This window comes from Triturus cristatus, chromosome 5_2 (genome assembly GCF_964204655.1).
Source record: "Triturus cristatus chromosome 5_2, aTriCri1.1, whole genome shotgun sequence".
NCBI classification, from domain to species: Eukaryota; Metazoa; Chordata; class Amphibia; order Caudata; family Salamandridae; genus Triturus; species Triturus cristatus.
The window spans coordinates 871,473,448-871,494,600 of record NC_140588.1 but is presented as its reverse complement, the minus strand read 5'-3'; the positions used below and the strand labels follow the sequence as shown (position 1 = coordinate 871,494,600).

Genomic DNA, 21,153 nt, shown 5'->3' with positions numbered 1-21,153 from the left:
TTTTGTTCTTAAGAAAAGCAGTTACAACAAACAAATGATGGACGGAATGCTGACAATGCATACATTCTCCCCCAGTCAAGAGATCTGGGTTAAATCCATCGTTCCTTTGCCCACCACACCACCCCAGCCCAGACATGGCCACATGCAAATCAGTCTTGACCCTGTGCCCCATGGGAACAGTCCAGCCCGAACTGCCAAGCCATGTCTTCCCTGGACCGGAATCAAGCATCCTAGGACCGGTTTCTGGCCATCAGCCGTCACCAGCCAGGACAGCCTGACTCAAGTGGCGTAGTGAGCACGGGTCCCACGTCTGGGAATACCCATCCCACTTAGGGCAAAAAGCGTTACAACAAACAAATGATGGACGGAATGCTGACAATGCATACATTCTCCCCCAGTCAAGAGATCTGGGTTAAATCCATCTTTCCTTTGCCCACCACACCACCCCAGCCCAGACATGGCCACATGCAAATCAGTCTTGACCCTGTGCCCCATGGGAACAGTCCAGCCCGAACTGCCAAGCCATGTCTTCCCTGGACCGGAATCAAGCATCCTAGGACCGGTTTCTGGCCATCAGCCGTCACCAGCCAGGACAGCCTGACTCAAGTGGCGTAGTGAGCACGGGTCCCACGTCTGGGAATACCCATCCCACTTAGGGCAAAAAGCGTTACAACAAACAAATGATGGACGGAATGCTGACAATGCATACATTCTCCCCCAGTCAAGAGATCTGGGTTAAATCCATCGTTCCTTTGCCCACCACACCACCCCAGCCCAGACATGGCCACATGCAAATCAGTCTTGACCCTGTGCCCCATGGGAACAGTCCAGCCCGAACTGCCAAGCCATGTCTTCCCTGGACCGGAATCAAGCATCCTAGGACCGGTTTCTGGCCATCAGCCGTCACCAGCCAGGACAGCCTGACTCAAGTGGCGTAGTGAGCACGGGTCCCACGTCTGGGAATACCCATCCCACTTAGGGCAAAAAGCGTTACAACAAACAAATGATGGACGGAATGCTGACAATGCATACATTCTCCCCCAGTCAAGAGATCTGGGTTAAATCCATCGTTCCTTTGCCCACCACACCACCCCAGCCCAGATTGTTGTTTTTGCTTAAGAAAAGCAGGGCCAGAGTGATTACGCGTTTTGTGTGCTATGCAAAGAGCTTTGAAAGCTACTCTCTTTTTATATCGGGAGCTAATATAATTTTTCCATGGCCTTAGAGACTGGTTCAAATTTCGTAATGTTTTTAAGAAATCAGACTTCGGCATTTTGCAGTCTTTGCAGTTTGTTTAAGATGCCCTGCTAAGCACCTACTTAAAGTGCATTACAATAGTCCGACTTTGATAATGCAAGAGAAGTGACCACTATTTTCTGCAGGTCTAAAGGTAAAAAGGGTAGAATTTTCCTTAAAGTTTTTAAAACAAGGAAACATGAGGAACCGAGTTGACTGGTTTGATCTGTAGGTGAGCAATTGGAATCAATGAGGTTATTGCAATTGCACTTTCACGCTATTGTTTTTTACAAAGATTTATTTATATAGAGCAGTCTACTCTAGCTATCAAAAGAAAAAGGGATCATAGATCTGTGGGGCAAGTTGTTTATAGACCAGTGTTAAGAATGCTGGGTGGAAGAGGAAGAGGGTGTGATGGCACAATAGAGAGTGAACTGTCCAAGCCACAGAATATGACCATCTAGTGCAAGGCTAGCTGTTGCTACTCCAGTAACTTGATAAATGGCTCCAATGAGCTCACAGTTAGATCATACGATGAGGCATAAGATGATTTACTGGAATAATAAATCCCCACAGCGGGGCATTACCCAGAAGTGGGAGATTTTCCACTGTGTACCCTCTTGTCTATTCTTAGTTGTAAATTTCACCTTCTATTTCGATATTTGTTAAAGAGATAAAGAAACTGAGACATGAGCTGTGCATTTTCCGTTATTTTTCATGCACTATCTAGTACAGGCTGCTGCCAAGCTTTCAGAATGTTGATGCTGACCATTTTGATTGGCTATAGTAAGATGCTTGCCAATGTTTTGGGGTTTTCAGTGACATTGGTGAATAGCCTATTTGTAGGAATTGTCGCGTATGTACATGGTCTGTGTTGTTGGTGCCAGTTACCGGCTGTGTGGTGGCAGATTGTGATTCCTATCCTCGCCACTGTTCACCAATGTTAGAAACTGACATTTCTGGTTGGCAGAGTATGCACGCTGTCCAAACAGGAGCCACAATTCTAGTCATGGTAAGTAAGATACAAAACCTAAATTAACCTGTGCTCACCCTCTGGTAACTTGACACAGAGCAATCAGGTTTAACTTAATAAGCAATGTTTAAAGTATTTGGGCACACTTTAATTACCGTAACACAGTGAAAACACCACTAAAAGACTCCACAATGACTAAAACAAGACTAAAATGACATAAATCCAGTAAGTAGGAATCGAGATATGATTTTTTTCAGATTAAATGCAAAAACAGTGCTTAGAAGTCACTAGCGGTCGAAAGTTTACTTGACGTCACAAGTGACCGGTGCAAATCCAAAGCTCAGGCTGACCACGATGGAGGGCAGGCCAGCTACAGGACACACACAGGGCCCGCTGAAAAAGCCTCTTCTACAGAGCAAGCTGCGAAGGCTTCACTGCGTTGGTTCTCATCCACACAGTCAATTCAATGCGAAGACTTGGTGCTGTGTCATCGTTGAACTTCGCAGTCAGTTCCCACGTCGTCAAATAATCAGCACTGCATCAGAGGGCACTGCATCAGTATTGATAGGCGCAAAGGTGTCACTCCATCGATTGTTGCAGGAAACTGCTGTAGAACAGCCCAGGACTGGAGGGGGCACCTCAGGCAAGGATAGGACTCACAGATTGCATAGTCCAGCAGCACCAGCAGAGTTGCAAGAAGTATTTTGTGTTCCTGAGACTTCAGAAAACAAGAGGAAAGCCAGCAAGCCCTTGGAGAGTCTTGGGTTCAAATAGGTAGAGAGCAGGTCCAATCTCTCACTTCCAGGCACAGAGCAGCAGGCGGCAGGCCAACATAGCAGAACAGGTAGCAAATTGGCAGTCCCTCCTATAGCACAGCAGGTCTTCTTGCAGGCCTTATGTGGTGTCAGGGGTACAGTACATATACCCAAATGTGCCTTTGAAGTGGGGAAGATATCAGAGAAGCATCATAAGGTCCCTGCCTTTCTTGACCTGGCTTCAAAAACACTACAGTAGGGTATGCAGACCTTTGAGTGGGAACACACACAGCCCTATTCAGGTGCAAGTGTCAGCTCTTCCCTCCCAATTTAGCTCAGGAAGGCCCATCAGCCTGGTGATGGGCAATCAGGACGCAAATGTAACACCCCAGCTCCCTTTGTGTGACTGTTGAGAGAGAATGTACAAAGCCCAGCTGTCATCCAATCCAGACATGTATTCAGAGACAGGCAGAGGCACGGAATGGTTAAAGTAAGAAAATGACAACTTTCTAAAAGTAGAATTTTCAGACTTACGATTTAAAATCTGACTTTACCATAAGTTGTGATTTTAATTTGTTGAGTCCAGAGACCCCAAACCCTGAATTTCTTTCTGCTTCCAATTGGAATTTACGCTTAAAAGGTGTTTTAGGCAATTCCAATGTTAACCTATAAGAGAGATAGGCTGTGCAGTAGTGAAAAACTAATTTATGAATATTTCAATACCAGGACATGTAAAACTTAAAAATACATGTCCTACTTTTTAAATAAACTGCTGACTGCCCATGGAGCTATCTAGAACCTACCTTAGGGGTGACCTACATGTAATAAAAAGGAAGTGCTGGACCTGGCAAGTAGGTTAACTTGTGAGGATGAAATAGCAGTTGTAAAACTGCACAAACAGGCCCTGCAGTGGCAGGCCTGAGCCATGTTTAAAGGGCTATTGAGTGGGTGGCACAATCAGTACTGCCGGCCTATTAGTAGCATTTAAATTACAGGCCCGGGACACATGCACTGAACTTCACTAGTCAATCAATCAATCATGTGCTTGTTAGAGCACGACTACTCACCTGTAAAGATCTCAAGGTGATGGGGGGGGTGGGGGGGGGGGGTTGCAGCTTCCCGTCCATCAAGGAGGAGGTCTGTCGAAGAGCCATGTTTTGAGGTTCCTTGCGAAGATGAGAAGCAATGTCATCTGTTTGAGGTGGAGCGGGAGGGTGTTCCAGGCTTTGGCTGCGAGGAAAGAGAAGGAGCAGCCTCCCGATCTGGTCTTTCTGGTGCGGGGAACCATGGCGTAGGAGAGCTGGGCTGATTGTAGGGTTCTTTGGGGTGCGTGGAATTTTAGTTGTCTATTTAGGTATGCTGGTCTGGTGTCTTGGAGGGCCTTGTGTGCGTGGGTGAGCATCTTGAAGGTGACTCTAGAGACTTATAAGTAAATGAAATATGCCAACTGTGGATTAGCCAATGTTACCATGTTTAGAATACAAAGCATATGCACTTTAGTACTGGTTAGCAGTGGTAACGTGCCCAGAATCATATTGCCAGAAAAAATGAAGTCAGCAAAACAGGAAGTCAGGAGGCAAAAAGTCGGTGGAAACTACACCAAGGATGCCAGGTCTAACAGTCTGTGAAACATGACAACTGATGCTTGCTGCTTCACTATGAGAAACACCAAGTGCTGGTACCTGTACAGAGTCACTGTGGTTACATCGGGTCAGGTGTGTCTCTTGTTGGTCACCTTAAATAAAGATGCTCTATTTATTTTGTGTTGTGTGCATGTGCAAATTGCATCTTATATTTTTATTAGTGTGTTTTCAGACATGTCCCTAAAATATCCAGGCTTAATTGAAACATCAGACCTTTCACATCCAAGCTTCTAATGGCAAGTGTCTTGCCAAAGCCTGAGGGCTAGTGCTGTTGGATCTCACTTCTGTGGTTGGACTGTGTTTTGTCACTGCTGTTTGAGGTTGCTCATAACCATTTTCTAATATCTTCCTCATCATTATAGTAGCTGGACATGGTGTGTCGATTCTGATATTGCTAAGACAGCTTAACCCTGGTGTTGGGGTTGTTTTAGTGATAAGACTCCCAAAGAGGATCCTCTACACCTTGCCCATCTTATTGGCTAAACAATTTATATTTTCCTACGTAGCCCTGATATGTTGCTCAGGCCCTGGAGGAAAAAATAAATCTACTGGTTTCATTAGGATATCACAACACTATAAGGGTTAGAGGGAATTTTTTGAGATCCGCAGGGGTTGGTTCCCCTATTCAGTAAACAATAACACACAAAGAACCCCCTGGGTGTGAAACAGAAATGAATGAGTACTATCAATAATTCCTTTCTCTATCAGACCCAGGGGGTTCTTTGTTTGTTATTCATTAGGATATCTTCTGGTTGTCTTTTAAAGGTAACTGGACTGCCTCAGAACATGGTTCAAGCTGCCACAGGATCACTTTGGTGTGGCCTGACTGCCAAGTGCTGCATCTGGCCCTAGAAATTTTAACCCCACTATGTGGATATTTAAAAATTGTTACTCTCACATTGTCTTGAACATTACCAATTTTAGCACATTGTTAGGGCAGGTTTTAGAGCAAAAAGCCATCTATTTTACAAGACAAGCTACATTTAATACTTTTTCACAAAATAATTCATTAATTGACCTTGGGGCGTAACCAGGCAATGAGCATTAACTACTACACTAAGCAAAAAGCACTGGACTTATATATATATAACGATATACATCAATATCTCAATCCTCTAAGTAGAAGATGTTAAGCTAGATATACAGTCATACTCAATCAAATTTTATATAAAGAAAAATGTGCTAACCATCCTTAACAAATCAGCTATTCCTCCACTAAAGCTGTGCTGCACACACGTTTCAATTGTAAAAGTAGTGCATTACCACTTTAAATGAAGTACAAGCCGAAATAGCTTGTGAAGTTCTAAGGTGCAGTAATTCATAAAACCTCCTACAGTAACCATTGTATGAATCAATACATCTAAGAACCTATCATCGTTTTTTCTGTTAAATGCAGAATGGCAGCAGTTTGTTTTACAGCTAGGCAGGAATGCGATGAACTAATCAATATATACAGCAATAACAGAACGATCTGGGAGACATCTGACACAAGCTTGTCGCTTTGCCTTGTCACTAAATCCCATCAAATATCTTCAGGATAAGAATACAAACATGGAAGTTGTCTATAATTCATGATTTAAGTGATAAAGTAAGTGTAATCTATTTGTAGGTTGACTCACAAATGTTATTGTTCTGAAATAGAATCAAGAGGCATCACCCGGGGGTTTGCAACCAGTATATTATACTCGTGCTTACATAAACATCAGTGTATTCTATACACGTTTTAAAATGTGAAGGAAAATGCCAAGGCCTCTTATATCACCTAGTTTTTTTGGACTGAAGCTTCTGTGTTTTTTACTCTGTACCCTGGAATTCTGCAACTAGACCCTAGTGCATGTGCTCTGAACTCCAAAACATGTTGAATTGGCTAAATCCCTGATTTACACACTTACCTAACTTGCAAGTAAGGATGGATGGCTCGAAAACAGTAAGTTGGCGAGTGTGAGCGAGATTTGACGCCCCCTATCACGATTTTTGGTCCCTAGGAGGGCACCTTGTGAGATTTCTCCAATGCCGGTGGTCGCGAGCAGTCCCTACTCTTCACAGTCAGAAAGCTGCCACTTGAGTAGAAAACCTACTCGAGTGGCAGCAAATTCAACTTGAGTAGAAACGCCCTCTGAAGTGGCGCATAGTGCTGAATGGGCTGATTTTTTAGCATAGAACAAGTTTCCAGCGCTAAATCACTGCGTGACTTTTTTTTATTATAACGCCACTGAATTCCACAGAGTGAAACTCCACGAGTTCCACCCAGGCCTAACAGAGACCACATTAGTAATGGCAGCAAATCGTATCAGAGACCAGGTGGATAAGGACGGAGCCACAATTTTGGTTATGCTCGACCTGTCAGCTGCCTTTGAAATGGTCTCTCCTGAGCGTATGGTCCATCACATACAACATCTATGAGTGGATGCTAGGCACTTAACCTCCTACACTCGTTCCTTGTAGAGAGGATACAAGTTGTTGTCTCTAGACAGGTCAGGGCTAAGGCATTTAGCCTTCTGCATGGGGTGCCTCAGGGTTCCTCACTTAGCCGTAATCTTTTCAATCTCTAAGTTGCTCTAAGAGCAGTTGTGGTTTGCTCTTTTGGCTTCTAAGTCCTGTCATGCGCAGATGGCACTCAAATTATCATGTCAGTTACAGGCAGTATCCCCTTGGTGGCAGGTAAGTTTAAGAACTGCATGGAAGGAATCAGTAATTGGATGAAAGACAACTTCCTTAAACTTAATGCGGACAAAACCGGAGTCTTGGTTTTTGGGGTTCAGCAATCCATTTGGTCTGAAATCTAGTGGCCTCAATCATGTGGTCTCTTACCTACCCCAATGGAGTCAGCTAATAACCTTGGGGTTCTTTTTGATAACTCCTTGATCTTCAATCTGCAGGTCAATCGTACTACTAGTACTTGTTTCTACATCATCGGATCTTTGATAAAGGTTTTCCTGTTTATCCTGCCAGAGCTCAGTAAATTGGTGGCTGATGCCCTGTTCACTTCTCGTTTGGACTACTGCAGCGGTTTATACCTGAACAACAATAAATTCTCACTGAATAAGCTCCAGGTTGTTCAAAATGCTACAGACCTTCCTAAACATCTTTATGTTGACAAGGGCTTGCTGGCCTTTCACTTGCTCTTAGTGAGGAAGCAAATTATTTTTAAAGTGCTTTCCATAGCTTTTCTGGCACTGCACCAAAAGGAACCGTGGCTTGTTCAGCCAACTCTTCAGTGGTGTTTGCCCACCAGGCCACTCAGATTGGCTTCTAGTAGGAAGGTTGTGGTCCCCATTATTTGCAAAGCCAGATGGGGTGGGCGCTCTTTCTCGCATGCCACGACCAAACTCTGGAATTCTTTACCATTACATATTACAGGAGCCATAACAATTAAAATTGTCTGCAAACATCTGAAAAACTGGCTTTTCTCCTCATAGTTCTGGTTTCGTGGAAGTTTCCATCCTCCTGGTTTAGGCTTATGTGCTAAGCTGGCCCAGCGCCATGGCACCTCGCATATAGTGTGCTTTAGAAATGTTAATTTCTTTTTCATTTCATGGCTAAACATACCTTGGTGAATGGGCCCCTCAGTCAACTTTATGCACCAACTTTGAACATCCCAAATTATTAACGGCCTGGATAAACTCCAAAGCTCTTGTGATAAAATGATCACCAAAATGCAGGTTCAAATCTCCCACAACAAACAGGCTCGTCCCCTCATTGACAATTTGTGGATTTAACTGATGCACCCAGTGGATGGACGGCCAGCTCCATGGTCCGTGAGAAAGTGCAGACTATTGAGCAATACCATACCAGCAGCAGAGTGCCAGGTGATCCCTAATCAGACATGCTTTTAGCATCAAAGGTTCTCTTTATAACTCACTACCCCAACTTCATGTACATTTGGGGGAAATACCATTGGAAAAATTCAAGAAGTAGCAGTCGAAACCCATGTTTCCGCTGCATGCTGAACACATTGTGATGCTTTGACAGTGCAGAAATAATACCTTGACCACTCATCAAATTACATTTGCAATTGTGCAGGCATTTTCCTCATCTGCTGATTGGCACAGTTACTCATGCTATAGGTTTTAATTAAATAAATGATATATAATATGATTATATATGTTTTGGATGTATAATTTAGTCTTTAATGTCCATGCAGTTTATTTCACTATAACACTCTATGGCCCATTCAAAAATACATTTTGGAGCGTGTAAAGTAGTAAACCTTTAGTACTTTTTTAAGTACTCTTGTCTTTGTGAACTAGACCCTAAACATCTTAAATGGCAATATTCGAGGAATAGTCATATACAAATAGAAAGAACTATGTCTCTCTTTGCGCTTTCACAAATACAGAATTGGACGTTTTGGGCACAAAGACATTTATGTGCACATAAAACAGTACTGCTATAGTGCTAATCCCTGCACTCATAAATGCTTTTGTGAATCGGCCCCTATGTTTACATTCTTCCCACATTGAACATAAAAATAGTTTCTGCCCATCAAAGATAAACAAATGTAAAAGGACCCATACAGAAATTAAGTTATGTACTAAATTGACATGCAAGAAAAAACATTCATGTGATAGAAATAGATATTTTGCTTCTCTGAGAATCATTTTCTAAAGTTCACCCAGCAACGCTCCAGCACACATTAGCCCTTGTTGCCTCTGGAATGTTAAACAACACTGAGGCCATTATAGTCCAAAATGTTATTTTTCCAAAGAGCTACTTAGTAGACACATTGAACTCTGTCAAGATATTTACGTTTCAATGTGCCTTTCATGAGGTCTCCTAAAAATATTTCCCATACCTTAGATGGGATTAAAAAACTCACAGTATTAATGACATCATAAAAAGGTCAGCCATGAGTAAGCAATGAATATGTTTTCGCCTTGCTATATCCATGTCATGAGGAATGTATTTCTCCAGTGTTAACCCTCAAAGCCATTATATTACTATCAGGCAAGAACAAATCGGATAAACACTAAACCACTATTCTCCGGTCTAATGTGAGGCATCACCAACACCAGCTTTTGTAGACATGTACAACATCACTTTGTTTCAAAAGACTTATAGTCTCTTCATCCTATACTTTCATTCTATGCTATTTAGGTCAAACATCTTCTTACCAGGGCGAAACTGATCATATTTTTCAATACATGACATCATCCGTTGTGTTAGTCAAAAACATACAATCATATAACCGGGGTGAAATCAAAGGTTACATTTGAGACCTAAAAATATATAATTATCAGCACAGAATTTAACAGTTACTTTTATTTTTTTCTCGAGTATTGCACTTCTACTGACTTGACGACTCATTAATGTAGGTTCAAAAGGGGAAATGGTAATTCGAAGTGAAAGGTTGATTTTTAGCCACCCAGTGGTGAATAGAATGCAACGTTAATGGCAGCTTTTATGCATCACTTACACAAAGTAGGCCCAAAAGTTACTCTTTATACGAACTCATTTATTTTGATTCATGTGTCAGGCCTCCCTTGTGTCTCCTAAGCACAATATTCATTGTTGTGATGTGTTATATAGTGATGGAATGCACCCCGCTATTGTATCTTTTGATTTCGAGTTCTGAAGATCGAAATCGATATAGCATATGGTTTCGATTCCACTACATAGAAAAACTGCATGTTTCCCCCCTTTCAAAATGCGAAACTTGTGTGGGGAAAACCAGGAGTCGGAGTGACTTGAAATGTCAAATCGGGCAAAATACTGTTTTCATTCAAAAAAAATTAAAAACACAATGGAGTAGGAGGAAGCAGCAATCTCTTTGAGTGGAACCACTGTTTCTTGATAGGGGATTGGCACTTGGCTGAACAAGGAACAACCAGCAATTAAATAAGTTAGAGTCTAACTGCACAAATGGTACCCAGTGTAATACAAGCAGAAGCAGAAGTATCAACAGTTTGAAATAATAACTTATATTTGAAACAGTGTTTTATATTTCAATTCTTTCGGTTTCTAAGCACTGTAAAGAGCAACTGTTGCTATAGCACAATTTATTGGGGCTCAATTGGCCAAACTCACGAGGATAAAAAATTAATTTGCTACTCCTGTTATTAACATTAATGATTTAATGTCAAACCAGCTGTAATTAAAGGGTAATTAACCCAGTTAACCATTTTGCAATCAAAGCTGGAAATAAAAGCTCATAGGACATGGTGAGTGTTTACCTTGTGCTTGTCAGAAAAACTTACTAACACATACTAAAGGAAAGAGGCTGTTTTGATAGCAGAAATAGTGTAGTCTTGTCATAGTAATAGGATTGAGAAGTCGAAAAGTGCTGTATTGCAAGAGGCAGTAAAATATATTGTCAGCACTGACATGACAAGCTTTGCATTTACATTATCTGAACATGCAAATAAAGGGACACTTTTCTATTAATTTGAAGTTGGCCAATAGTTCTAGTTTAGAGATCATTCATAGAAGATACTCTAACAATCACAGTTTCTGAAGCATGCAGTGTAAAGTATAAACAAGACTCACTTCACTTGCTTGTGGGATTGTGAGCTTTGGCAGTTTGTTCTTAGATCCGGTTGCGCTGACCTTTCCTTCTAGAATTGCTCCAAAAGACTGATTATTAAATCCATCTTCTAATTCCATCAGATGTTTCAAGTCTGGTGACTCATTGGGTATTTGGTCTTGGCCATCCATGGGCCTAACATAAGCAGTGGGCTTTTGCTGCATCGTGCTTGGTTTAGGGTGAAGCACAGGAGGAAAGGTCTGAGAAGAAAGTCCAGTATTGGCATTTAGCAAAGAAGTAGATGGGAGTGGAGATCCGGAAACGTGTCCTATGCATTCTGCCTCCACTGGTGAACTGGAATGATGACTGTCTCTGTGGGATTGTTCTGCAGAGGTTAACTTAGAGTGGTTATGCCTCCGTGGGTGAGAGGGGGCACCTGGTGGCTCTTCTGTGCTTGTATTTTGATGTTGTTGTTCACAGCTGTAGAGATCTTCAAATCTGCCTTGAGGCTGGTCATGTGAAGAGGTATGCTTTGATCTGATTAGCTGACCACTGGGTTGACTTGATTGGCCAACGTTAGCACTCTGGCCACTGCGTGACCAGTCTGTTCGGGATTTTCTGTTACTCTGGTGATTGTGCAGCAATGTTGAACTTACCAATGATGGAGGAGGGGGAGGCATTGAACACGATGAAATTCCACCACTTTGTTGACACTGGCTCGTTTTATTTCTTTGTTCATGGAGCATATTTTGCTCAGTTTTCTCATTCGGAGTCTGGGGCACTGCATTCTTTGGGATTCCTACAAGATGGCTCTGGTTGGAATGATTGGTTAACAAATCCTTCATTTCATCGTAGTTTCCCAATGTATTCTGCACACGGCTGGCCAGAGCATCACCTCTGTTGGTCTAAGTCAAAAAAGAAAACAAAGACAATCATTGTGTGAATAATAACAATATAATGTTCATAAACAATTGTAAAAGTGAACTATTTACATACTGAGTAATTATTTGTTTACTTATAGAAAAGTGTAGATAAATATAACAGCTTGTTATTACTCAGTTTCAATATTGAAAGAAAAAACGCTACTCAAATAAACTACTAATTAAATCATATTTATTATATAACATTTATTCTGCGAAAAACATAAAGTTAGGAGAACTCCCTCAAATGTGATTCCCTTTGCTGCTTCAACTAGAATCCCATTCCCTGAAGAGAAATATATCTCTGTGTAAACAGTAAGGCATATTAGGAATCTTCTTCAGTGTTTTAAATCAGTGCATAATTCCTAAAAAAAGTTGCATTCAAAAACACAATGCTTAGTGAAGAATGACGTTTTGCAAATTAGACACTAAACATTGAAGCTATAACAAACAGCACTATTACAAAGCATTGGAGTGCTGCCCTGGGCAAAGTATGTTCTATACTTGAGAGTGCAAAACACCATTCCATTAAACATACAATAAAAATGATACCGCCAGTGTTAGGGGTTACCATTGTACAAATACAATTGACAAAAAAGAGTCACATGTTAACTGCATCATGGTCCAGCTCAAGTAAGGATCATCTGAAGTACCTGTCTATTCTAAACGCTTCTAGCTCTGGTAGGCTTTTCAGATATTGTCAACATTATTAAGCCCTCTCTTCTTCCTGGCTGCCTTTCACCTTTGTTAGAGGTTGATGTTTGTAAGTTGCTGTCACAAAAGATCAATTTTAATTGTTTATAATGTGGGTGCTGTTGGTCCACCATTGGTCTTCAAGCCTTGACACATATCACAAGAATTCACCAGTGAAATGGCATTGGAACCAATTTGCGGCCACTTGTTTCTTAGAATGATCTCCTTTCACCTAGTCACAGGACAAAGAGAAGTCTATTTTAATATTCAAATTGACTTATGATCGATACAAAACAATGCTACACCTTTCTACCGCAATTGTGAGTGACCAGGAGTAGTACACGGCTGCTCTTTTTCCCCTATTATTTTTAATACTCTTCTTAAATCTTCGGGGTATAGATACTTTATGTTGAGTCTCTGTCCTATGGTGGTGACACTCAAATGATAACCAAATTCAATTGGTCAGCAGTTAACATCACTGAGTGCTAATCTGAGTGTTTAGAGTTATGTTATGCTATGTTATTGGTGTTTTTATAGCTCCCTAATCACCTATTAGAGCATCCAGGTGCTCTGTTGCAGATGTTAATACATGACTGTGCCCACAGCCTCGATCGGTAGTCCTCCTGCCACACAAATGAATGATAAAAGCGACCACATCCAAAGTGCCTCGGTGCTATAATACGAGCACCTCCCTGGCTCCTTATAGAAACACCCCTGTGTCAGAATAAATCTCTTTACTTCCCCGTCTGGCTTGTCAATGATTTCAGGGTCCTACACAATGCTCAGTACTGCAACAAACGCCAACCGTCTCTGTTGGTTGTGGGCGCAGTGCCTGCATCAAACTGGATTTGGTGTTAGATGTGGGATGACACTATTATTACCATAGTACCCTCTGCACATACACTTCCAGCCCTCAGTGCCCACGTTTAGTGCGGCCGAAGAATTTCACCATCTTGCAAATACCCTGACACATGGTATGTTGGGGCTGTTTGCATTGATGCAAACATGAACTACTGCAAATGTAAGTAGGTCAGGCCCTAAGAACCTTTACTCCACTGGTCAGAGAGGGTCTAGGAGTCTCTTAGATTCATCCCTGCACACAGGCTGATGAACCCTTCAAAGCTGGACCTTCACCCAGCCTTCTATGGAAAGCTGCTGGACTTGCAAAATGATTCCAGGTAGACTGAACCTAATGCAGTTGGCATCTCATCTGTTACCTGTGAGAAGTACTTCAGGAGAATAGATATCTTTCAATTGAAATCCAAGGACAGAAACATCTCCAATTATCATAAGGCTGATCCCCTAGATTAGTCTAGAAAAATGAAAAAAGCCAAAGAGGACATTCTTGTGAAGTATTCTATCAGCTCACTGGTGGCTATTGGACCTGTGCTGGACTATGCTGTTGTCTTATGCCTGTGGGGAGTCTCTAAGCGCTCCCTTGAGGTCTTAGAAGTGTACTCCTGTGGATGTTTGGGCACAAAAATAAATTTAACAACTTTGTTTAAATGTTTGCTCCAAAGCTTCAATGGGACTGACTGTTAAAACTATCCAACCAACATAACATTTCCACTGTCTCAGATTGAATTTCAGTTTTTTTCCACATGGAGAAGAGTTTTCCCTCAGAATAATGAGAAAGATCCTTTTCGGAATGGAAATTAGAAACTTTTTCAAAGTAACCGACTTTCAGGCCCTAGCTTGGCAAATCTAATTGGTGTATCCAAACCATGCTCCATCGCGGTTGGCTTCAGATCTTGTCTAGGTCCAGGTCTACCAAGAACATTGAATCCAATGGTGCTTTGCACTTTTGCCTCTTTTGTCACGTAAACCTTTTAAAAATTCTGACCTCTAGTTCCTTGATTTTTGCCATTTTGTTCATTAGATTTTATTCTATTTTTCTAAAGTGGAGTGGGATTTTATTGTGTTGTGTTTTTAACTGTTTTCTTACCTCTATATACTTTGCACATTTTTTTTAAGTTAAACCTTTCTACTCTCTTCCACATCTGCCAGGGATTGAGTTCAGGTTTAAATTACTCAAACCTTTGACTGGACATGGCAAAATAGTGACGTTAGTACTTGTGGTGGACACCAATTCTCTCCAGCTGACAAATCACTTTCTTTGATATTACCTTATGTAGGAATGACAAACCTCTGTGTACTGTGTACTTTACTAACTAGTAGTCAAGTACCTCTACTCCTCCTTTCAACATGATGAAATTGGTGTACTCCTAATTGGCATATTTCACTTAAATATCTGTGCATAGTATATGGTACAAAAGGTACCCTGGGCCTGCACATTATATGTCACTATGGACTGCAACACCTAAAGTTCCATCCACTACAGTGACAGAGTAAAACATGTTTTAAGGATTACCATTGTAGTCTGACTGTGGCAGTTTAAACATTATAGTTTTATTTGTCAAAATAAAACAATTTGACAGGTCAAAACCTTAATTTGAATATTAATGTCCCTTCTATGCATCCCTCATAGTCCAAAAGGAATGGTGCATGGTATTAAACAGTAGGATATATTGAAATTTAATGTTAACATGCTCTTACAGTGAGTAACAACCGAAAGCTATTTTTCAGGGTGGCAGGGCTAGCTGTTTGAAGTAGAAAACCTGAGTGCAGATAAAAATCCTAATACTGAATCTCAGGAATAGGACTAATTTTTAAAATAATAAAACAACAGTTTTTAAAAGCTGGTAAAAAATCCTATTGAATGCTGAAGTTTTAAGGTAAAGTACCTTTTAGAAATGTACCCTTTCCCTGCCTGAAATTCCTCTAGGCTGATTTTTCCTGGCAGGAATTGGCCTTTGAATAGTTGCAAAAAACTTGTGAAATGCTTCTCATGAGCAAAGAGTAGGCTGACCTGAATGAGCAGAGATGTTCCAAACCTCATGGAAAGTGCATGGTGGGGGCAGTGAGCATCCTGTTTGACATTACAGTGTCAAATCTTGCATGTGAAATCTTGCTTGATAGGTCTGCTGCCTTTACATATAACACTTAGGGGTGACCTTTAAAGGCAAAGAACAGGACGGCATGACACTTTTTGTGTATCCATTGTCTGGTGGATGGAAAACACTACTATTGTTCTGTCAAATTTCTTTCTCTAGGTTCATTGTGGGTAGAGTGGTTGCTTCAAACTGCATTTTAGTGTTACATGTGGGAGGACACTAGAATTACCATACTATACAGCCAACACACACCCCAACATTCAGAGGTCAAGTTGACTTGAAGAACTGGATCTGCTCCCTCCTGCACCCAGCACAAAGAGGTGGACTCCAAGAACCATTAGGTTGCCCTCCTGTTTCAAGCTAAAGTGATACAACAAGCTACCATAGGCCATTCCTGGCACTGCCAAGCTGACCAGTAGCAACTGACATTGGACTGGACCCTGCTGTTGGCCTCTGTCTGACACCCTGTGAGTCTCTATGTGCCTCTCCTGAGATCCTGGGGGCTTTAGAAGTGTACTCCTGAGGTGGATTGTGACTTAAAGGAATACATCAGTAAGTAAAATCTTTGACCAGGACGAACCTGGTTGGTGAATCCAACCAGGTGCCCTCAAGGCAGGCAGCACCAAATTGCACTTTGGTCCTGGTCTGCTGCGACCATTGAGTATCATTAGAACTTTATGCTTTTTCGCACTATTCCTGCTTAAAACTTTAAAAATACATATTTCCAATTCCCTCATTTTATTTTTGACAATTTAATGTCAATTTGTCTATTACATTTTGCTCGATGTTTCTAATTCAGTTTGGTATTTATATTCTTTTGCATTTGACTTCATTACTGTTGGTGCTGCATAGCCTACCTATGCTGCATCACCCGATTTTAAGCCTGACTGCTCTGTGCCATAGCCAGCAGGGGGTTGAACTTTGGTTAATTTAGTGACTTTGAGGGTTCACCCTGATAAGGGCTGTCATTATTGCTGGAGGAGAGTAATCACCTTCACCAAATAAAAATAACATTTCTTGCTTTGTAATTTGATATCAAATGCAACTTTGTTTGTAATTTGCTTAAGTTGTGATTTAAAAAAATGTTCCTTAATTTCATTCCTACTCTCCAATTTTGCATGTTTAATTTTTGAAAGAGCAGCATTGAGAGCCTCAGCATGACAAATCTAAGGAGTATGTGCAGGAGCGAGCGTGGAGGCTAGTGAAGGAGTCCATGAAAGGTAACTATCAGATTGCCCTCAGAACATGGAGGAAAATGTGTATGCTTCAGTGCTTTAGGACTCTCATGTTACAGCTGTTCACCTTAGACTATGGCTGCTGAGGAGAAGGAAGCAACAACCCTAGCCCTGGAGCAGAAAAAGATTCCGCTTGCCCATGAGAGGAGGCAGAGAGAGCAAAACCTAAAGGCCAAGATGCGATGCACTGCTTATGACCTTACATATTAATGACTGATGAAATATGAAATCTATGGCGGTGCAAGTTATAGTTAGATGAAAATGTCAGTTAAAACCTTAGATTTAAAATGTAAAAAACACTTAAATTCAACAGTTATAGTTAACTGAAGTAACTATAAAATGGCAATGTTTTTTAGGTTCAAAATGTAACATTTGAAATGACATTTTCACCTAACACTTTACCGATTGAGTTTTAAAGTGCATTTCTCAAGTTTTTTAAATGTAAATTAAGATAATATAACCATACCTAACTCTAATGTTACTTTAATTTTTGTTCTTTTCAGTGAATTTCAAGTTTAAAAAAAATTCAAAGTAATATTTTATTACCATACATAACAATGCTTATCCTTTGCTGCGCACTGCTGGTGTGGACTTACGAGCAGGGCCTGGCCGCTTGCTAGGCCTTTGCGCCCAATCACCTCATGTGACCAAAACTCTGCTGCACACGGACTTACATATGAAGTGTGAGGCCCTGCACCCAACCCACTTTGTCCATATGCAACTTGGGGTTGGTCATGGGTCCAGGCCTATGGTCAGAATCTGAGCCCAACCCCTCAAAAGTGCCCAACATTATGTTTGCGGCCAACACCCATGCTGCGGTACCGCATTAGTACCACAAAATTACATGATACTGAGCTGAGCATTGCAGTTGTATCGCAGTACCATGGTGCTGCAAATAAAACCTTTTCATTCCACCAAGGGGGGTGTCCGGACACCCCCACCCCCACAAGGGCCAGTGGTCAAGGTACACCGGCCTTGCCTCCTTACTCCCTATTTATATTTTGTTTTATATCACATGGGGATTGAATTCCTGAATCATTAAAAGGCTCTTCATGGTGTTAAGCAATCAGATTGTGTGTTTTGACCTTGTCGTACTGCATTACTCAGCAGTAGTATAGCGTTACTCTATATACATGAATGTTGAAACTTTATTTCTCAAAAACTACTGAACTTATCATTATGAAATCATTAAAACAATGCTTTCTGGGACAAGATCTAGTTTTTGCCAAGTTTGGTGTAATTCCGTTCTGACAGCTTGGTTGTTCAATTTTCTTGTGTGAAGTTGTATTGGAAATTATGTTTTGGGACCCCTTCCTTTCTCTCAGCGTCTACTTGCTGGACCACCCTAACACTTTATATGAATGAGCTGAGTTGGTTTAGCCATTTTTTGTGGAAAGTTTTTTGAAGATTGTCAAAAGGTGCTAAAATTATTAGGAAACCCAAAACAAATCATTTCCTATGGAAACCCGGTCCTAAATACTAAATGTAACTTCACAGCGGTGACCTCGCTTTATGGAGATAGAGAGATATTTTTTTATTTCAGGTACTCCCATAGATGAGGTATACACACATCCAATTTGGTAACTTGGTTATTTGTCCTTCTAAGGCACAGCTACTTTTGTGGGTTGCTCCTTACCTGTAAACCAGTCCTGTAAAGATGTTATTGTTATAGTAGTAAAAAAATAAAGCTAGAAAGGGATAGCTGTACTCTATGTGGTCAATGCTTTTTAACTCTTGCCAGGCCACCCCAACACTTTCTATGAAGGAGCTTAGTTGGTATAACCTTATTTTGTGGAAAGTATTTTGAAATTCTCAAACTCTTAGTGGCCTTCCTAATAACCCTTATCAAGGGTTGTGCTAAGATTCCAATAAGGAAAAAACTCTTAGTAAAAAGCATTTACAATGCAATAGGTCTCGCAGTGACATTATTTTGAGCTTTTTATATTGTAAATGACATAGGTTTTTTTGTTTTTCTTTTGTAAAACATAAATAAAAGGCATTTGCTATTGACATTGCAAATGACAATGCCTCTTATTTGTGTTTTCTTTTTTTACACATAAATAAAAGGCATTGGTATTAACAATGCCAATAGCTTAAAGTAAACATTTAGCTATTGGCATTTTAAATTACAACACATTTTATTTATGTTTTACAAAAGAAAAACAAAGTCATTTACAATGTCAATAGCTCAAAATAATGTCAGTGTGAGACCTATTACATTGTAAATGCGCTGCCCAGTACCTGCAACCACCGGCACAAATTAAGCACTGTATAGCTTCCTAGTACATAGGCTGTGCTTGTATGGAAGTGTGTGGGGTTCATAGTGTGAACCATGTGAGAAGTGTTACTCCACAAAAGTAAGAGGAGAATGGTAGGGCTTAGCTTAAGCTGAGACGTAGACTTTCCCACCTAGCAGGCATTGTGCTCCATCAAAGCCTGGCAGTGTAAGGCAGCCATTGTTGAAGACCTGAGTCTTACAATAGGTAGCCCCACCACAGTGCACATTTATGCCACTGGGCTACTTGGCCATCCTTCATATTTGACACGGGTATTCTGTAGAGCTGAGTTCGACAGGCTGTAATCTTGCACCTGGGCCTGTGTTCCTTGGATCGGCAGATGGCCAGGGGTCAATAAGGTAGTGGGAGCCTTACCCGCTGTGCCTTTTCTTATCTTTTCGCACCAATCAAGGAGGTGAGGAGCACAACAGTGACGCCATCTAATTACTTCACTGGCCCCCTCCCCCACCTGTTCCTGCAGACCCCAAGCCCTTTTCTGACCTTCTGCTCTTAAGCGGACTCATACACCCCCCTCCCGCTGCTCCCTGGAAAGCACATCTGTCATACTCAGAGGATTGTCAGAAACGTGGGAGCAGCAGATATGTTTGTGTGAGGAGGGGGTGTCGGAAACCTGGTGATGAGAGAGAAATCAGGAACAGGGGATGCAATGCTTTGCTGACTAAGCATATTTCACACATGAATGTCGACTCTCCTCGTGTCATAATAGGGGCTTTCGGACAGTGCTGGTTTTAGAGAAAAAAACACAAAACATACTGGGAACTGTAGTGTAATTATTCCTATTGGTAGAGTTCACAGGTCCCGATAAACCCAGACTGACTATGTCACATCCTTGTGACCTGTGGCCTCGTTAACAGTCACACACTTCTAGGCTGAGCAGCAATCCTTGTGTGAAGTCACGCACTCTATAAAACTCTTTTTTTTAAAACAGTAGTAAGCACAAATGCATGCCTCCCATAACTGCCAAAACACCTATACAGGATGTGGCATAAGGACCACAGCTGCTACATCCTATGGGGCCGATTCACAGAACTAACTTAAGACAAAATCCTAAACTTACTACTTTTGGTATTCACAGAAGTTAGGATTTTGTCTTAAGACAAACTTAAGACAGACTTAAGACAGTCTTAAGACAGACTTAAGACAGACTTAAGACAAACTTAAGACAGACTTAAGACAGACTTAAGACAGACATAAGACAAACTTAAGACAAAATCCTAACTTAAGTCTGTCTTAAGTCTGTCTTAAGTCTGTCTTAAGTTTGTCTTAAGTCTGTCTTAAGACTGTCTTAAGTCTGTCTTAAGACAGTCTTAAGTCTGTCTTAAGTTTGTCTTAAGACAAACTTAAGACAAAATCCTAACTTCTGTGAATACCAAAAGTAGTAAGTTTAGGATTTTGTCTTAAGTTAGTTCTGTGAATCGGGCCCTGTGATTCTGGGCAAATCTCTTAATCTTCCCGTGCCTACCAAAAATGAATGTAACTGTAACTGATGCTCATGTACAGCGCTTAGAACTCGGACTAGGAGTGCCCAAGATCAGAGTGTGCTAGCCGACAGCAGGGCACAGATAAATCCTCACATCAAAGTGAGACAGGAGCATAGTTTCAGATTTGCACACGACTTTTGCTGCGTCCTGAAAGAGGTCTGAAGAGCTTGGATTGCGTTCAGTCTCTGTCAAAAGCTATATTAAATATGAAGGTAACCCTTCCGGGCCCCTCCCACTTTTTTCCACCACCAGGAGGATATTGTGCAAACCGGCCACAAGCCACCATGCAGCCACTGTCCCACCCACCGTCTGCACGAAGGCTCGGCTCAAATGAAAACAGAGCAAAGATGATCACACCCTGCAGGCCGCAAGTGACCCAGCCATATACAAAAATGTATGGAAACTGATACTATCATGTAATGAGCAAGCAAGGACAGGCGAGCATCCAGACAAACCAGCCACAAAACGGCACCTGCTGCGCACAGCTCTTGGAGACGACAGAA

The 21,153-nt window shown here is 41.3% G+C and overlaps 1 protein-coding gene across 2 annotated transcripts in view; it reads right to left on the bottom strand.

Annotated features, from left to right (window-relative positions):
* AFF2 (ALF transcription elongation factor 2) overlaps nt 1–21,153 on the bottom strand; it is an 855,266-nt gene that overhangs the window by 613,674 nt on the left and 220,439 nt on the right. For both annotated transcript variants that reach the window (XM_085608002.1, XM_085608001.1), the window contains exon 3: nt 11,094–11,975. In XM_085608002.1, coding sequence (XP_085464128.1) covers nt 11,094–11,975 — 882 coding nt within the window. The remainder of the gene's footprint in view (nt 1–11,093; nt 11,976–21,153) is intronic.